This window comes from Eubalaena glacialis, chromosome 5, assembly GCF_028564815.1.
Source record: "Eubalaena glacialis isolate mEubGla1 chromosome 5, mEubGla1.1.hap2.+ XY, whole genome shotgun sequence".
Lineage (NCBI taxonomy): Eukaryota > Metazoa > Chordata > Mammalia > Artiodactyla > Balaenidae > Eubalaena > Eubalaena glacialis.
In genome coordinates, this window is record NC_083720.1 from 37,129,735 (window position 1) to 37,148,871 (window position 19,137).

Sequence of the window (19,137 nt, forward strand, 5' to 3'; positions counted from 1 at the left end):
TTTTATCTTCCAAACTTTTGAGTTTTTCACTTATATTTTTAATTTCTAATTTTTCAAGAGTTTTTTCTCTCTGAATGCTCTCTACGAAATAATATTGTCTTGTTGTTTTAAGGCTACTATAACTCTTGTATCTCTCTGAGAACATTAATTTAAGTTTTTCAAAAAAGTTCCTGCATATTTACTATTACCTCTACGTTCATTAGAGGCTTTCCCAGGTATGTGGCCATCCTTGGTGGTCTACTCGTATTTAAGAGTGGAGTACTTAAAAGCTACTTGGAGGCTCTGAGCTGTACGTAGGGCTTGCAGACTGTGACCTTCACTCTGGTGTGACTGGGCTGGACCACTCACTTGGGAAATTCCCAATGTCTGTAACTTTAGAGCTTTCTTGAAATCTGGTCAGAGTGCCCAGAGAAGACCAGTCTCCTGCCTAAATGGTAAAGGCCTTGCTGCCCATATGTCAGGAGCCAAATGAGGGAAGAGAACTGAGATTTTAGTAGTCAGTATGTAGAGTTTTACTTGAGTCCTTCTGCCTTAAAGAGAGCAGTAGATGCATGTTATAAATCTACTGTCTTTCTCCAGGAATCTCAATTGTTAATATTTTTCTACATTGTGCATGTTTTTTATAATTAGAAATGAAAAAACTGTTTAAAGGAGGAAAGAAAACTCTCAATATGATAAACTATTGTTTTATCTTTTTCCTGCAACCCAAAGGAGACTCTATTTAACTAATTATAGTAATGATAATCAAAATAATACTAGTGGTAAGAATATGGCAGCTACTATTTATTAGGGGCTCATTAGGTACCACAGACTCTACTAGGCATTGTTGCCTGTCATTTTTTTTTTTTTTTTAAGTTTATTTATTTATTTATTTATTTATTGGCTGTGTTGGGTCTTCGTTTCTGTGCAAGGGCTTTCTCTAGTTGCGGCAAGTGGGGGCCACTCTTCATCGCGGTGCGCGGGCCTCTCACTATCGCGGCCTCTCTTGTTGCGGAGCACAGGCTCCAGACGCGCAGGCTCAGTAGCTGTGGCTCACGGGCCCAGTTGCTCCGCGGCATGTGGGATCTTCCCAGACCAGGGCTTGAACCCGTGTCCCCTGCATTGGCAGGCAGACTCTCAACCACTGTGCCACCAGGGAAGCCCCTGCCTGTCATTTTATTGTTTGCTTTTCATAGATAAAACTGAGACTCAGAGAGGTTAAGCAACTTGTCCAGGTCACACAGCTAGTTAGGTGGTAAGTTTGTACGTAGGAGATAACAGATCAGCCATAAACAAAAGAAATAAAACTATGCTGACTAGTTTAAGGCAGTACTCTTAATTTGTTTGAGATTTTTGCACTTTAATTATCCAGGTGATGGGTTGAGTGGCAGTGTCTTTCCAGGCATAGAAATCAATTTTTCTATCTTAAATTTAAGCACTAATGATGTTTATTTAGCCGGGTGTTATTTCATTCAATAAACATTAACCCAACACACCTTTACTGAGTCCACTCCCCTCCTGATGCAAGATAAAGGAGAGAGTCTTAAATTTTGAACGCATCCTGCAAAGCATGGTTTAAACTGACCTGCTTTTTGAGAGGGCCAGCCACTAGAATACGAGTGCATTCTTATATTTAAATAGTGTTTCATCAGCATCTCCTCCCAGCATTTGGATGTGAGATTCCTGATGTGACTCCTTTCTGACCCCTTTCTTTCCACATGGAGGGACTTTGCTAGTGACATCCTGGCCTCTCTCCATTCCTTGCCCACTTCTCTCCAAGGAGAGTGTTACCTGATTGGCGAGATTAAAGTAGGAACTGAGCATGCTCAGTGCAACTCCCTCCTCTCTTTGGAAGCCAGCCTGCCTGCAGGAAACCCCCATTTTCTGACTACGATGTGATGAGCTAGGGGGGAGGCCTGCTGTTTGGAGGAGTGTCCACTCCTTTGCAAACACATCTGAGCCACATTCTCCAGTCTAGTTTCCATCAATATGAAAGCTGACATTCGGTGTCTGTCTGGCTCACCCATGCATCCAGTTGTATATGTTTCCAAACTTGTGCAAGGAGGAGGAGTGTAAGGTCTTGAACTTCTTAGAATCTCAATAATTCTCTGCTGATTGACAGGTTGATTTTATTTTGTGTTTAAAGGACATCCCAATGCATAGAAGAAACTACTTCAAAACTGCACATTCTGTCAGGGAAACTAGTTAGGAAGTTGTTTGAACTTCACATTTAAAATAAGAGTATTTAGCAGCATATTGTTTTGCAAATGAATTTTTATTACTTTAGGTAGCTTGAATATTTAATTAAGCCTGTCATTAATACCTCATAGAAATACAAATCTGTATCTTTTCCCAGGAGTTCTTTTAAACAAGGATGAAAGCCCTCTTTAGAGGCATATTCTCATGGTGTTAGAATTAACAAATTAAGCTTTCCCAAGAAGAAAGAGGATGTTAAGAGAATCTTTCTTTTGTTAATTTCACTGTCCAGGTTGTTCCTGAAGTACATGCAAAAGGCTTTACACTTATCCCACATTTTAGGAATGACTTTGCATAAATAAAATGAGATCTCCCTCATGGCCCCCTCACTCTGCCCCGCATCTTTGCAGGGGACTAGGCCTTACAGGGTATTTGGGCCACTACCTGTCCAGGGGTGGGGAAGATTGAAACCACATGGAGGAAATGTGAAAATATGAGCTCATGGCAGGTGTGTAATGAGGGGACCTCTTGTCCATTTCTTGTTCACCTGCCTGTCACTCATGTATTTCCTTTTTAGTAACTTTAATAGGCTTGCCAAAGCCCTTTCTATTGCCTCCGGAGAAAGGCTACCTACCTTCCCTTGGCAGTGGGGGTCTCTGTAATGTGGTTTCTGTCTGACCTCTATGTCCTTCTCTTCCACTTTTCCTTTCAGCTTTGGTCTAATTCACCCTCTCACTAACCCCATAGGGACCCCATACACGCCTGCCTCAGTGCCTTTGGTTGTGCTGTTCCCTCTTCCTTAATGCCTGGATCCTTCAATATCCAGTTCAAATGCTGATAACTTCACAACCTTCCCTGACCCCTCCCCCTCTTCCATCCTCTAAAATATCATAGCACTATATATGGACCTCCTTTATGGCACCAACACGTTCTACCTTTAATAATAAAATTAATACTAACAATAAACAACAACAGCTAGCCATCATTCAACACTTCAGTGTGTCAGGCACTGTTATAGTCAATTAAAAGTAGTAGACTATTTATTTATTTATTTACTTATTTATTTTCTCTCAAGTATTTGTTTTTGGGGTTTTTTTTTTTTTAACAGCTTTATTGGAGTATAATTGCTTTACAATGGTGTGTCAGTTTCTGCTTTATAACAGAGTGAATCAGTTATACATACACATATGTCCCCATATCTCTTCCCTCTTGCACCTCCCTCCCTCCCACCCTCCCTATCCCACCCCTCTAGGTGGTCACAAAGCACCGAGCTGATCTCCCTGTGCTATGCGGCTGCTTCCCACTAGCTATCTGTTTTACATTTGGTAGTGTATATATGTCCATGCCACTCTCACTTTGTCCTAGCTTACCCTTCCCCCTCCCCATATCCTCAAGTCCATTCTCTAGTAGGTCTGTGTCTTTATTCCTGTCTTGCCCCTAGGTTCTTCATGACCATTTTTTTTTTTTTTTTTTTTAGTTTCCATATATATGTGTTAGCATACGGTATTTGTTTTTCTCTTTCTGACTTACTTCACTCTGTATGACAGACTCTAGGTCCATCCACCTCACTACAAATAACTCAATTTCGTTTCTTTTTATGGCTGAGTAATATTCCATTGTATATATATGCCACATCTTCTTTATCCATTCATCTGTCGATGGACACTTAGGTTGCTTCCATGTCCTGGCTATTGTAAATAGAGCTGCAATGAACATTTTGGTACATGACTCTTTTTGAATTATGGTTTTCTCAAAGTAGTAGATTATTTAATAATCAAAATAACCTTACTAGGGACTGATTTTGCTTCTGGCCACAACGGAATTGAAGCATCAAATTATCCCCTCACCTAAAACAAAACAAAACAAAAACAATGAACAAAATTTGAAATAATGTTTTTTTTAAAACACTGGACAACAGTCAAAAGTGATCCCTGAGAAACAGGGAACAAATGAGTTGAGCCCTGTGACTGTCCTGGGTATGGCCCTGAAAGAGCTTCCAGGCCATAGCACAGGGAAAGGAAGCCAGGCAGAACCTGGTGGACTCCTCGAGTGAAGAAGACAAAGCTAGGAATTCAGAGAAACTAAGTCACGTGCATGACTAAATAAACATAACTAAATAAACATAACACCCGGCTAAATAAACATCATTAGTGCTTAAATTTAAGGTAGAAAAATTGATTTCTATGCCTGGAAAGACATTGCCACCCACCCCATCATCTAGATAATTAAAGTGCAAAAATCTCAAACAAATTTAGAGTACTGGCTCTGGAGCCTATGCCTTTCACCATGGTGCCTACTTCCCTCCTCAATTCTGAGCTCTTTCAGGATTAGATACATGTCTGGTGACGCACCCGTCCCCATTCCCTGGGTGCATCACACATTCCTTTATATTATACATATTTGGTGCTCATTAAATTTTTTTGGATGAATGAACAAAGGTGTAAATATATTTTCTGTTTGTGAACTTACTGTGAAAAAAATAACTGTGGGAAAAAAGAGTTTGCTGGAAGACTGTTAGGATCTGTAAAGCACTTCAGAGACTCAGTTTCCAAGTGTCCCCATGAGGAAGTAATCAGACACCGCTCTTGGGGCCCCGTTCTCACAGGGCATCGCCCAGTCTTGCAAGGACATTGGACCACCTCTACGAGCTGTGCAGGCTCCTTCATACAAGCTGAGTACGGCTGCTGGCCCTCAAAGAAAGCCCACCTAGAAGGCGCAGGCCAGTGATCTGTAATTACCATGGAAACAGATCACCAGGCTGTCACAAGCGGCTGTCACCTGGTGCTCCAAACTGGGGAAAGACTGGGGTCTGGTAGCATCCTTTTGATAACAAGACTTCATGTTTCCTTTCAAGCAGGGAAATGGAGTGTTTTCTTCCAGAGAAGCTGTTTTCATGCCGTAGTTCTGTGTGTTATTGCCTCTGACCCCTGTTGCTAGTGGGCTGCTTTGTGACCCACATATGCAGGTCCCCACAGCGTGTCTTTGAAGAACTAGTTTCACTTGTTGTCCTTCCTTCTCCGTGGCCTGTGGTAAGCACCACCTCTCCAAGAAGCCTTTGCAGGTCCCCCAGCAGAGTTTTCTTTTCCAGCCAATAATACCCAAAGTGGGCTATTTGCTTCTTTGGGGCACTTTTTCCCTCCTTCCTGCAGCAGAGTTTTTCCTGAAGGACAGATCACACAGGTGAAATGTGAGCTTTTTAAACTGGGATTTGCCTTCCTCTGAAGGACACACAATGGGCACAGGAAAATTGCGCAGCCATGGGAGAACCCAGGCCACCATCTTCTGCCAGCCTCTATGCCGTGTAAATATTTCCCCTTGTGCCAGCTACTTTAAAACCTCTGAATATAAACATATGAATCTTAAAAATAGGTTATGTAGCAGGAAACAAAATTCCACAGGCTTTTTTTTTCCATTTTTTTTATTGTGGTAAAATATACATAACGTGAAATGTACCACCTTAACCATTTTTTCAGTATCCAGTTCAGTGGCATTAAGTACATTCACGTTGTATACAGCTGTCACCACCATCCATCTCCGGAACTTTTAATCTTCCCAAACTGAAACTCCGTCCCCATGAAGCACTAACTCCCACCCCCTCCTCTCCCCAGCCCTTGGCAACCACCATCCTACTTTCTGACTCTATGAATTTGACTACTCTAGGAAACTCATATAAGTGGAATCATACGGGATTTGTCCTTTCGTGACTGGTTGATTTCACTCAGCATAATGTCATCCATGTTGTAGCATGTGCTAGAATTTCCTTCCTTTTTAAGGCTGCATAATATTCCACTGTATACATAGACCCCATTTTGTTTATCCATATGTCTGTTGAGGGGCCCTTGGGTTGCTTTGACTTTGGCTATTGTGAATATATTCCACAAACCTTTAAAGATGAAATGAAAGGCTTCATCGAGATATGATGCTTGTGTAGGCTACTTTTGGGGTTGTACTTTAGCTTCCTGTGCAGGGGAGAGGGGTGCACACTTACAGGGACCTGCCTTTAGGGGCTTGGGTGGTGAAATCAGAGAAGCAGTAGACTATGTTGTTCCCTGTAGCAAGTTTCCTAGAGAAAGTGTAAGAGGTAGTGATAGCAGAGAAAAAATGTAGAGAAGCTGGAATGAACTACTTAGTTGAGTGAATGAGTATAGTGAATGGATTCTCTCATCTAGAGGCTGCTGGGCCCCTCGGGTGTTGGGCCCTTCCCTGGAGGAGCTCTGTCCTGGTGGGGTAAACAGTGTGGTGCCAGCTGGGGAGAGGAGCTTGAGAGACAAAGGAAACACAGAGAAGAGGGCGACAGATGTGGAGTGAGGATGCTTCAAAGCGGCTCCTTGGGAACCAGAGACGCAAAGGACAAATAGGAAACTTTCAGGAGGACAAAGATGCGGGATGTTTGAATCATAGCAAAGAGCTCGGATGATAGACACAAAGAGCATGGTGTGCAGGGCCCTGAACTGTCAGGAGTAATGGAAGTCCCAGGTATGTGGGTGGAGGTGGCAGAACAGACCAGACCTTTCCAGCTGTACCTTAGCTGGGATCAGGGAGGGAGGGCCTCAGGGGCTGTGTTAGGAAGACTGAATTTTCATCCTTTAAGATGGGGAGGCTTGAAGGATTTTGCCCTGGAGAGCAACGCAGTTCGATTTACCTCCGAGAGTGATAAATGTGGAATGAACAGCTGGACTCTGAAAGCCCCGCAGCATCTTTATAAGCAGAGAGGCCCTTGCTGTCTTAAACTGCGCACTGAGATTCCAGCGCTGCTGCCTTGTAACTACTTGAGACCTTGCTCAGAATCCCGAATCGAAGACCGGCTGCCTGCCTGCACGAATATAAATATACCGTGCTTTTGTAAGCCGCGTGCTCTGTCCTCCGCCGTCCCTCCACTTACTCTCTCTGGTTCTCTGGCTGGCCCCTCCCAGGTCCGAGGAGAGTTGCTTCGCGAGAGGGTGCAGCAGCTGGAGGCCCAGGAGGGACGCTTTGCCGAGTCCCTCGTCTCCCTGCAGTTCCAGAAGGCGGCCAGGATGGCCAAGACCCTGTGGGCGTACACCGCCCTCCTGACCATCCAGGACCTGCTCCTGGAGGAGCTGAGTGCATCAGAGACCCTGACCAAGTCAGCCTGCACACAGATCCTGGAGTCGCACAGCCCGGTGAGTGACAGACCTGGGAAGGAAGGCGCGGGGGCCCGCACCACATACCTTGGTGTTTCGTTCTGGTGGCCACCTCCACTTCTCCCACCACTAGATGGGTGGTCCACTGTCCTGTGTCCACCGCAGCGTCCTGGAGAGGGTTGAGTGAGGAAACCTACATGGGAGCATGGTGCACCCTTGCAGCCCAAGGCTGCTGTATTTCATTGCCTCCAAGGAAGCAAACCTTTTGAATTTTAACATTTTTAAAATCTGGGAAACTGGGATGCCTCTTGCAGCCAACAGCAGTATTGTTTCTTTCATACTACTATGAAAAATAGGCGTGTAGCTTTCAATGAATGGCGCCTTAGATGCTATGAAATAACGGATTATCTTTTATTTTCAAAATTCTCATTATTCCTACATGCTGCATTTTTTTCAAGGCGTGAGAGGTATACTCGTAAAACAAAAGCTACCGACGTAACGGTTTTGAGGACTAATTTTAGTCCCTGTATGTATAATTTTAGAATTTCATGCATTATTATATTATAATAGTTACTTATAGTGAGGAAAGGGAACTCACATTTATCGAGTGTCACGTGTATGGCAGGAAAGCACTAATGAGCTGTGAAATGGGCGTACTCTCATTTAAGCATTAACAATTCATTACTTAATTGTGCGTCTGAAGATGATCATTTAAGCATGATTATTAATAAGTTGCAATTTTATGCTGCTTTGCAGTTATGCTCTTCGTCAGACATGATGCCAATTAATCATCGAGCCATGCCATGAAGTCGGTACCTTTTCTGTGCTCAATCCTCAAGTAAAGAAATGAGATTCGGGCAGGTGGCAGGTCAAGTTCTTTCCGAGGTCCACAGAGCTAATGAGTGACAGGAGCCAGAAATGTATCCCTTTCTGACTTCAGACCCCTGGGTCACGTTCACGGACTATCCCGGTTGATCTTGCTAATGGGGGTTCCCGTCATTTCTTTACAGAAGTCATAAATAACATGAGACTCTGAAGAGTCCAAGCTATTTTTCCAGCAAACATAGTGCACCCTGCACTGTGACACCTGTTTGTAGGGGAAAGAAGGGGAAGCTTTGTTGATATCCCAGCACAAAACATCCAAACGCTGGGTAAATAAAAATAAACATACTTTTTAATGCTTTGCGAGTTCTCAAGAGAATGAGGAAAATCCCCAAGGGCTAAGGATAGCCTGGAGAAGCTGAACTCATAGAGGGAGATAGAAGCAAATCCAGAGGCTGAAATCTAGGGGCAAAGGGTGAAACCCAGAACGCCCAGGGATAGGGGATTAATTTGAAGGACTAGGAGATGGGGCTGTGGGATGTCCTGAGGAGACAGAATGCCCAGTGAGGCGGGAGGAGAAAGCCACCTGTGGTCAAAGGAGCCACCAGGGTAACCTGTCCATCTTCAGCCCTGCTGGTGGCAGGGGGTGAGGGGGGGGAGCGAGTCTCCTCTGAATTTGTCATCAAAGGCTTCTGCTAATGTGACGAAGGAATCCAAAAATACTTTAGCCATTCAGTCGGGAAATCTCCAAGGTGATAAATTAAATTTAAATAGGTCCAGGTGGGATGCCTGCCCTGCTGCATGGCTAAAGCTAAGGCGGATCCTCTCCAGAGGAAAATATTCTCAATCTGGGCACCTCAGGATTTCTACGCATTAAGTTCAGCCAAATATGAGTTCTCAATTAAAATTTAAAGAGTCACTGAACACATAAAGACGCAAGACAAGAGGACCTGTATATAAGAGAAACAAAAAACCAACAGATTAAAATCCCCAAAGACTTTAGATGTCTGAATTATCAGTATAGAATATAAAATAATGATTTATGAAATTATTTAAAAAGTTAAAGATAATTCCAAAATGATTTAAAAGTTTCGTTCACCCAGAGAGCAGAGAGATTCTCAACTTGCATATATGTAGTAGAAGACCCAAAACAACAAAAAGAAAAATTGACCAAACAACAGGGAGAAATTGATAGATCTCTCATCATGGTGGGAAATTTCAGCACACTTCCTTCTGTGGTTGATCATTGATCAAATGAAACACCAGTGAAGATATAGATGAACTGAATCACACATTTAACAACCTGTATTTAATATACACATGCAGAATCTCACAGCCAACGGTTAACGAACATACATTTTTCTTCAGCGCATATTACAACAGTTAAAAAGTAATTGACCATGCATTACCCTGTTGACCGCCTTTTTGAAAAAGGGCAATTAAGTTTAAATCCGTTTTCTTAAGAGATTAAAACTTCCATACTTTGGAAGTTTTAAAGCATACTTCTTAATAATTCATGGGTCAAAGAAATCATAATGGAAATTTTAAAATTCAAAGAACAGAAAAATAATGTAGATACGACGTATCAAAATTTGCAGGATTCAGCTAAAGCAGTTTTTAGAGAGGAATTTATGCCCTAAACTTATATTGAAAAAGAAGAAAGGCTCACAATTAAAATCATATAAAAAGTTAGGGGGATAACAACCACAAATGAACCTGTAGAAAGTAGAGGGAAGGAAGAGAGCATAGATAAAATTAAAAACAAAACTACAGTAGCGGGCTTACCTGGTGGCGCAGTGGTGGAGAATCCGCCTGCCAATGCAGGGGACACGGGTTCGGCCCTGGTCTGGGAAGATCCCACATGCCGCAGAGCAACTGGGCCCGTGAGCCACAACTACTGAGCCTGCGCGTCTGGAGCCTGTGCTCCGCAGCAAGAGAGGCCGCGATGGTGAGAGGCCTGCGCACCGCGATGAAGAGTGGCCCCCGCTCGCCGCAACTGGAGAAAGCCCTTGCACAGAAACAAAGACCCAACACAGCAATAATTAATTAATTAATTAATTAATTAAAAAAATAAATAAATAAGTGTGAGCTACTAATAATAACTACCATCCTGTAGGAAAATCCAAAATGAATGTCTCCATTATTTAAAAAAAAAAAAAAAAAAAACTGCAGTAGAATCAATAAAGTGAAATGTTGAATTTTTTGAAAAAAGTCTAATAAATATACAAATATCCAGAAAGACTGACCATTTAAAAAAGAGATAAGGGACAAGTAATATCAGAAGTATAAAAAGCAACATAACAATAGATGCCTTAGAGTTTTAAAAAATAGGAGAATTCTATGAACAATAATTTTATGTAGATGACTTTAGACATTGCAATGAAACAGAAAATTTTCTAAAAAATTATAGATCGCCAAAATTGGCTCAACTAGAAAAAAAATCTGTATAGTTCTATTACCATGAAAGAAATTGATTCAATAGTTTTGAAATCTTCTGACACACATGCAAAGATATCTTACCTTGATAGTTTTACAGGTGAGCTCCACCAAACCTTAAGGTAGCAAGTTTTTCCAATCTCGTATAAGGATTATTTCTGATGTTAAAAAAAATAGGGAATATTCCTCATTTCATGAAGCTCAGATAACCTTGACATCAAAACCAGACATGAATAGTATGAGAAAGAACAATTACAGTTGTCTTACTTTGAGCATTGATGTACAACTCATAAACAAAATATTGACCTAACCCAGCCGTCTATAAAAAGGATTTAATACAGCATGACCAGACTGAGTTTTTCTCAGGAATGTAAGGTTGGTTTAACATTAAAACATTCATGTACAAAATTCATTAGATTAACAGATTAAAGAAATGACTCCTATAATCATTTCAGTATATACAGAACAAGTATTTTATTGAATTCAGCACCCATCCAACGTAAGACTCCTTAACAAATTAATAATAGGAGGAAATACCTGCAGGATGTTTACCCAAAACCCACAGTAAGTATCGCTGCCAGGTGGTTGGCATGGAGGTGGCCATTGCCGGGAATTATAGGTGAAGCAGGTGAGGCCTTCAGAGGAAGGGCAGGTCCAAGGTCATGTATCAAACAAAATATATACACTACCAAACGTAAAATAGATAGCTACTGGGAAGCAGCCGCATAGCACAGGGAGATCAGCTCAGTGCTTTGTGGTCACCTAGAGGGGTGGGATAGGGAGGGTGGGAGGGAGGGAGATGCAAGAGGGAAGAGATATGGGAACATATGTATATGTATAACTGATTCACTTTGTTATAAAGCAGAAACTAACACACCATTGTAAAGCAATTATACTCCAATAAAGATGTTAAAAAAAAAAATTAGGAACAAAATAAGACACTAGGAACCTCTGGCTTTCAGTTCCCAGTTCATCTCTTCATCATAAATGCTCTGAGAAGCACCTCAGTTCAGCCCTAAGACACCTAATGGCCCTTTCCACTTGCAACAACCCTTATTCCCATTAGTAATTGGGCAGCACAACACTTACATTTTCAATTTTATCTTAAAGCCCTTTTGAGCGACATCAAAGCTTTCTTATTCTCAAGTGTGTTTAGAATAGACGAGTTAATGTGTCCTGAATTGGAAGCAACTGATAATAAATCAGAGGATGATGCATTATTAAATTCCTGGTAAAGCGATGGATACGATGCCGGGTTTTTTTGGAGTGAAGATTTGCATTTGGAGGGAAGACAAACCTGTCACTTTGCTCCTGATATTAGACTTTCATTCTGCAATCTGATCATTCTGGGAAAACCACTTTCCCATTGGGAATGGGCTTTTAAGCTGTTACACATTCAGGAGAATTTAAAAAAGCATGAAATGAAATGCTTTGGAAGCAATGACTCCTAAGAAAACTATATCAAGTTCCCCTCACTTGATGAAAGATTTAGACTCATTTTGTGAAATTGGGACATAGGCAAAGGCATAATTGAATCATGGGCAAATTTAAATGGGATGGACTTACTCATAACAGATAATGTGACCCCAGACTAACTGTACCCACTGTATTTGCATTTCAGTTTAAGTGGCTGCATATCCACTTTTCCAAGCCTGGACTGGACATCTTTCTCTTCTCCCCTCTGCCTTACTGCCCACTTGCTGCCAGGCACCCAGTCTGTCGATCCTGCCTGAATTTTCTCACTTCTGACCTTTGCCGCCCAGCTTCACTATTCAGACAAATCTGAAAACCAAAAATCACACCAAGAGTAGCTTGCACTAATTGAGCTCTTGTTAAGTCCGAGGCATCGTGTTAAGTGTGTAAACTTTCTGTCAACCCCAGGATGCTTTTATTCCCATTCTACAGATGGAGTTGAGGCTTAGGACGGTTAACGCATTTCACCAGGGTCCCACAGCTGGAAAGCAGAGCCCACACCTCCTGCCTGCAAAGCCTGGCTCCTGTCCTGACATTGATTTCCACCTGCCTTCCTCCTTCCCTCTGCAGTCTCCTCCACACTGCAGCCAGAGGAGCCTTTCTGAAAAATAAAAATAATCAGTGACAGCCCCATTCCCAGCTCCATATTTTAATATTTACCCTCTACCCCTCCCTCCCTCAGACTCTGCGTTTTAGCCCCTGGACCTTCTTGCAGCTTCCTGAACACTTGAGACACATTCAGGCCTCCATTCCTTGGAAAGACCTCTGCCTAGAATGCTTCCGCTGCCCACCTGCAAACTCCTCTCCATATTCTAAGACAAGCCGAATGTTGCCTCTTCTGTGAAGCCATCCATGATTCCCTTGGACAGAGTTGGTCTCTCCCAGCTCTGTACTCAAATAACTCTCCATCTCGATTCCCAGAGACAGGCTGTTACCTGTCACTGTTACTGTGTTTGAACAACTGTCTCCCACGCTAGACCGTGAGTTTCCAGAGTCTAGGGGCCATGTCTCATTCACCCCAGCATCCCTCGTGCCCAATAAAAGGCCTGGAACTGTCTCTCTATCTGCCTGTCTGTCTGTCTGTCTGTCTTCATCATCATCATCATTTGTCCATCTGTCCAACCATCCATTCATTCAAAAGATGCCTACAGAATGCTTTCCAGAGACAATAGAAGCCAGAGATGGGGCCCAGAGTCAGAGAAACTTAAAATCACTCCTCTCTCGGGTTCTTGGAACTTCAGGAGATTTCCTTACAGTGTCTGCGCCTGAGCTACCTTATCGATAAAATGGGACTACCTTGTGCTGTTTTGTGAAGATTAAATAAATTAATTCATGTAAAGATAGCGTGAATCAAATCTAGCACAAGGTGGGCATTCGGTATGTGCTAATTGCCGTTATTATTATTAATAGTAAGATGATGCTGATTACTGTGACTCCTTCCACAAGCCAGGTGCCTGCTTCCTGCTGGGGAGAAGGATGAACAAGACAGTCCCAGAGTCCCTACCTGAGCATCTAAACTCTAGTGAAGAGAGCAGGCATTAAGGAAGACAGTTCTAGAACCGAATCTTGGATTCCAGTTGTGCTAAGTGGCAGGGGTTTGGAGGAGAACTGACCTCTGGGAGAACCTCCCATCAGCATCTTAGAACCTGCAGGATACCAGGTTCCCACCTTGTTTCCTGTTCCTAACCAGGGCTAACCCGGTCTCGGAAAACCAAAGTGTGACTCGCCAGCTCTCTGTGCTCTGCCTGTTTTGGGGACACTGGCAGGCATGGGTTTGTCCTTTCCTTCCCCACACTGTGGGCTGGGGGCTGGCACCTCAGTGGAAGTCTGGTCCGTGACCAGGCTCCAGGCGTGCTGACAGAACACGCTGCGGGAAACTCATTAGTGCTGTTGGAAATGCTGTGTTTGGTTATGTTTCCAATTTGGGACGCAGCAACAAGAAGGATGGTCATAATTGGAAATCTCAGCGTGATGGTAGCCCACGCTCAGAGCATTCCAAAACTTCCACAGCCCTGAAGGCACAACCCACGCGCTCTCCACACTACGACTTCAGTTTACCTCTCTGGCCATTTTCTCTTCTGCCTTGGTTTCTGAGCCTCTGGGGGACTTTGAGACCCTTCTGAGCATTTGATGCAAGCTTTGGCCCCTCTGCAGAAAGGCAGACCATTTTGCACAAAATTTGGGAGGGCCAAGGGCCAGCATCTCCTGATGGCACCTATCCGAGGCCTCTTACGATTAAGCCCCATCCTCACTCCACCCCACATAGGACACTGGCCAGTTGGTGAATAATAGGTTCGGTGTGTCTGCATTTTACAAGGCTTGGGACCTTCCTGCCTACCCTCTCTTACCCATCTAAGCAGGCTGTGGACAGTCTCTCGTACCCAGATTCTCTGACTCTGGTGGCCTCAGAATGCAGGTTTCTTCTGTTTGGCCAGTGAGAGACAGTATAGCCTGGGGGTTAAGGACACAAACCCTGGAGCCGGCTGGCCTGGCCCTGTATTCTGGTTCTGCCACTTAAGAATTGCATGACCTGGAAGATTACTTTGTCTCCCTGCCTCAGTTGCATCATTTGTAACAGGGAAAATAAGTATATATTCCTTACAGTTGTTATAAGGATTCAATGAGATGAATGTACACAAAGCGCTTAGAGTGGGTCAGGCTTGACCTGAGTACTGTCAGTGTTAGGTGTTATCCATGGTTGCTGGTCCAGCACAGCTTTCGCCATGTAGGATACGTGCTGATAACCCATGTGTTTCAGAAACAGGTGGGAGCTGCCAGGCAGCTGCTATGTGCTGCAGGTCGGGGGATGGAAATGCAGCCCTGCCCTCCAGGAGCTCACACTCTAGCAGAAAATGGAGCATTGTCCTAATCTGCCCGTGCTGCTGTATCCAAATACCATAGACTGCAGGGCTTAAATAACAGACATTTATTTTCTCACAGTTTTGGAGACTGGGAAGGCTAAGATCAAAGTGCCGGCTGATTCTGTTTCTGTTGAGAAGAATCTTTCCTGGCTTGCAGATGGCTGCCTTCTCACTGTGTCCTCACGTGGCAGAGAGAGGGATCTCTGGTCTCTTCCTCGTTCTATAAGGGGACTAATCCCATCTTGGGTGCCCCATCCTTGTAACTTTATCTAAACCTAATTACCCCCAAAGGCCACACCTCCAAGCCCCATCCCACTGGGGATTAGGGATTCAGCATGTGGATTTTGAGGGACCACAAATATTCATTCAGTCTCTAACAGGAAAATACGAGGGATGGTGAGTGGACAGTTGAGGAGGGGGAAGTCTGCATCTCCCAGGGGACTCAGGGAGCCAGTAGTAAGTGCCTGACAATTAGCTTTTTTGATTGTAATATAAGTGCCTGACATTCAGCTTTTGATTGTCGAGGCATCCATTTCAAAGACATCATCTGAAAATAAACAGGTTGCCAGCTAAATAACTAGATAAAAGCCAGGCTGCCCCACCCATGAAGTTCCCCTTTTTTGGAAAGCTCTGGTTGACCTACATACCTGACCTCTTAAGTGACCCTGCTTTGCCCTCCCTGCACCTTTAATTCCTGCTCTTATGATTTAAGTTCACCAACAAAGAGTGAACCAGTGAAACACTAGGCACCCCACCCTTGACCATCCAAAAGGCAGAGCCCCAGGGCCATGTCCTCTCTCTCTTTGCAACCCTGCTGTGTGGCCCGGGTGTGCCATGTACCCTCCAGGGCGTGTGAGTAATAAACCTTGTTTTTTCAAGGTCCTTGATGGTTGTTGCTGAGGTGAGTCTTGCAATCATAAGAACCACAAGGGCCGGTTCAACCTTGACATCAGCCCATCAGGAAAATGTCTGTGGGCGCTGCCCCAAGGAGTGTGGACCCAGGTGAGGACCCTCGGGCGTCTCCAGCTAGTAACGTCCCAGTCCACAGGCTGAGACCAACACACAACAGAGCCCTTTCCTGGGGAGGTTCTTCTAAAGCCAGTCCTTGAAAGAAGACTCAGAGTTGGCCAGGCAAACGGGGGAAGGCCCTGCAGGTGGGTGTACAGTGCGTGCAAAGGCACGGAGGTGTGAGAGACCCAGATGCAGTCTCGTCGCGCTGTTTGGCACAGCCAGATCCGGGAGGCAGCAAGACGAGGTGGTGCCAGGCTTGCAGTGCCGTGCCAAGCAAGGCGGATTTTATCCTGAGGTCCACCTGCCTTGGGCTCATCACCTGCCCCTCTGTGTGCAGGAGCTCCAGGAGCTGGAGAGGAAGCTGGAGGACCAGCTGGCGCACCAGGAGGCGGCCCAGCTGCAGCGGGCCCTGGAGAGTCGGCAGCAGTGGGCAGGTGAGGGGCCTGGGCTTCTGCACGAGCCGGAGGAGGAGACGGATTCTGAAAGGCAGGTTTCGGCTGTCCTGCGACGGGCCCTGAGCAAGGGTCAGAAGTTACTGGAGCATCACCAGCAGAGGTGAGCCAAGGGCCCAAGGGCAGTGTGTAGGCTCAGTCCCCGCAGGCCAGGGGGGCACCTGGCCTCTCAGACTCAGCAGGATAAGGCCCACCTGGGCTGTCGTGCTCCCGTCTGAGAGGTCCTCCCAGCACTCAGGCACGAGCTGCTAACTTCATAAAAGGCTTCTTCGCTGACATCTTTTTATACTTCATTTTTTAATGTCTATTAATATTTAATTTCTATTGAATATTTAATATTGAGGTTTTACTGAAGATAATATTTTTCGCTTTTTATTTTGAAATAATTATAGACTCACAAGAAGTTGAAAAACATAGTGCAGAGGTTCCATGGCCCGTCACCCAACTTCCCCCAATGGCAACATCTCACAGGATAACAACACATTATCCAGAGCAGGAATTGACATTGGCACGATGCAGTGAATACAGGCCTTACCCAAGCCTCACCATAAACATAATATTTATATCCTGCTTTTGTAAAATTATAAAACAGACAGAACCCCCTGATCTTCTTTTTTGTTGTTTTTTGCATTCTTTTTCAATTAATTAGACAATTAGCCTTTGCCCATGGCATTAAGAACTGTTGAAAAAAATATTTTTTCCCTTACAGAGTCTAGGTATTTTATTTCATTTTTGAGTTATAATTAACATACAAGATTATATTAGTTTCAGGTGTACAACATAGTGATTCAATATTTTTATACATTATGAAATGATCACTGCAGTAAAACGAGTTACCATCCATCACCATACAAAGCTGTTACAGTATTACTGACTATATTCCCTATGTGTATATTACATCCCCATAACTTATTTATTTTATAGCTGGAAGTTTGTATCTCTTAATCCCCTTCACTTATTTTGACTCTCCTCCCACCCCCCTACCCCCCAACCCAACCCAGCAACCACCGGTTTGTTCTCTGTATCCATGAGTCTGTTTCTGTTTTGTTTGTTCATTTGTTTTGTTTTTTACATTCCATATATATAAGTGAAACCATACGGTATTTGTTTGTCTCTGTCTGACTTATTTCACCTAACATAATACCTTCCAGGTCTATCCATGTTGCTCCAAATGCAAGATTTCATCCTTTTTTACGGCTGAATAATATTCCATTGTGTATATATACCACATCTTCTTTGTCCATTCATCTATGGATGGACACTTAGGTTGCTTTCATATCTTAGCTATTGTAAATAGTGTTGCAGTGAACATAGAGGTACATATATCTTCTGGAAAACATAATTTTTAACAGCTTCGTAATTTTCCATTGTGAATATAATGTTGACATGTGAAGGACAGGGTGAAAACTATATATACAGCATGATTTCATTTTTGAAAACATACACACAAATTAACTGAAGAAAATAGGCCACATTGTAATAGATGTGATTTCTGTGTGGTGAGACTACAGGTTATTTTAACGTATTTGATGACGCTTTTCTGTGTAAACACAACATCAAAGTGCAGTTCTGTTTTCCACTGAAATAATTGCATAAGAGACTGAATCTGTTTGATCAGAGGAAAATGCTCAGAGATGTTGACTTTATTTAGACTTGATTTAGGATTTTAGTAATGTATTCCATGCTTCATGGAGGAAACTGCTGATGATCAAGCTTTTGGTATGAATTGTACCTGCAGATTGGGTTTGGATTGTATTAACCAGCAGGAATGCAGGATGGATAACCCAAGATGCCAACTTTGATTGGCTGAGGGATAGGCTGGGAGGACCTCCTTGTGGGGAAGTCAAGAAGCCTGATAGAGACCTCGTGTGATAAGGTGCCACCCAGCCTCTGTGGTCAGAGTCAGGTCCATCCTTGGGAGATGGTTCTGGGCCCACTTCAACACAAGGGCACATGGTAATTGAAGACTCCAGATCTTGGTGTTCTTGAGCACAAGCATGACAACTAATACTGAGAGTTTTCAAATTAGGATCACGGTTGGAGGTCAGAGGGAACGAAAAGTGCCCACCGAACTGAGCAGGCATCTTGAGACCAAAAAACAAGGCAGGCAGCTCCATATAACCAATGGATCTGTTTATCTAGGGTAACATACTCACAGGGTGGGATCAAGCAGACAATAATCCAGAAGGCTTCACAGCTGCATTCCGTACCACCAAGGGGCCACTGGGACAATTTTATAGTTAACCTAGGGTATGGGGGTAGGTGCTTGGAAATAGGACGTGCATTCCTAAGTCAAGATTTATGAATGGGTAACTAGTCTCGTGGGTGCCAGGAATACTTCAGGGGAGGTTTTCATCCTTGTCTGGGGACTAACAAAGCATAGAGGCTACCTGGTCCTAATGATTATTAAACAATATCTATTAACTACAAAGCCCTTGATGACAGAGAAGTGATTCACTGCACAGTCCTAGGTGGGTCAGCAGAAGGACAGGAGAGACTGTAAGGGCCCAAGATGGCATCAGTTATGCGAATAGCCATGCAGATCACAGATTGCCCTGCAAAGCCACAGAAAAGTCTCCATATGGCTCCCACAAAACTTCTTGCTTCCAGAAGCTCTCCATCCTGATGAGCCCTCCCTGATACATTATTTGCAAGGTAATCTAGCTAAAAAGCAGCGAGCTTCTTCTGGCCACCTCTTTGGATGGATTTTTTTTTTTTTTAAATCATGTTGATTAGATTTGTGATCCTTTGTTATTTAAATAACTAGGATTTAAATAACTAGCTTTACAACAAAACTGGACTCAT

General features: G+C 43.6%; 1 protein-coding gene across 3 annotated transcripts in view; it reads left to right on the forward strand.

Annotated features, from left to right (window-relative positions):
* Positions 1 to 19,137, forward strand: part of EVC2 (EvC ciliary complex subunit 2) — a 147,124-nt gene that overhangs the window by 110,793 nt on the left and 17,194 nt on the right. For all 3 annotated transcript variants that reach the window (XR_009701089.1, XM_061192089.1, XM_061192090.1), the window contains 2 exons: positions 7,089 to 7,316; positions 16,218 to 16,435. Coding sequence is in view for 2 of the 3 variants with exons in the window: in XM_061192089.1 (XP_061048072.1) it covers positions 7,089 to 7,316; positions 16,218 to 16,435 (446 nt within the window). In the remaining variant the exon portion in view is untranslated. The remainder of the gene's footprint in view (positions 1 to 7,088; positions 7,317 to 16,217; positions 16,436 to 19,137) is intronic.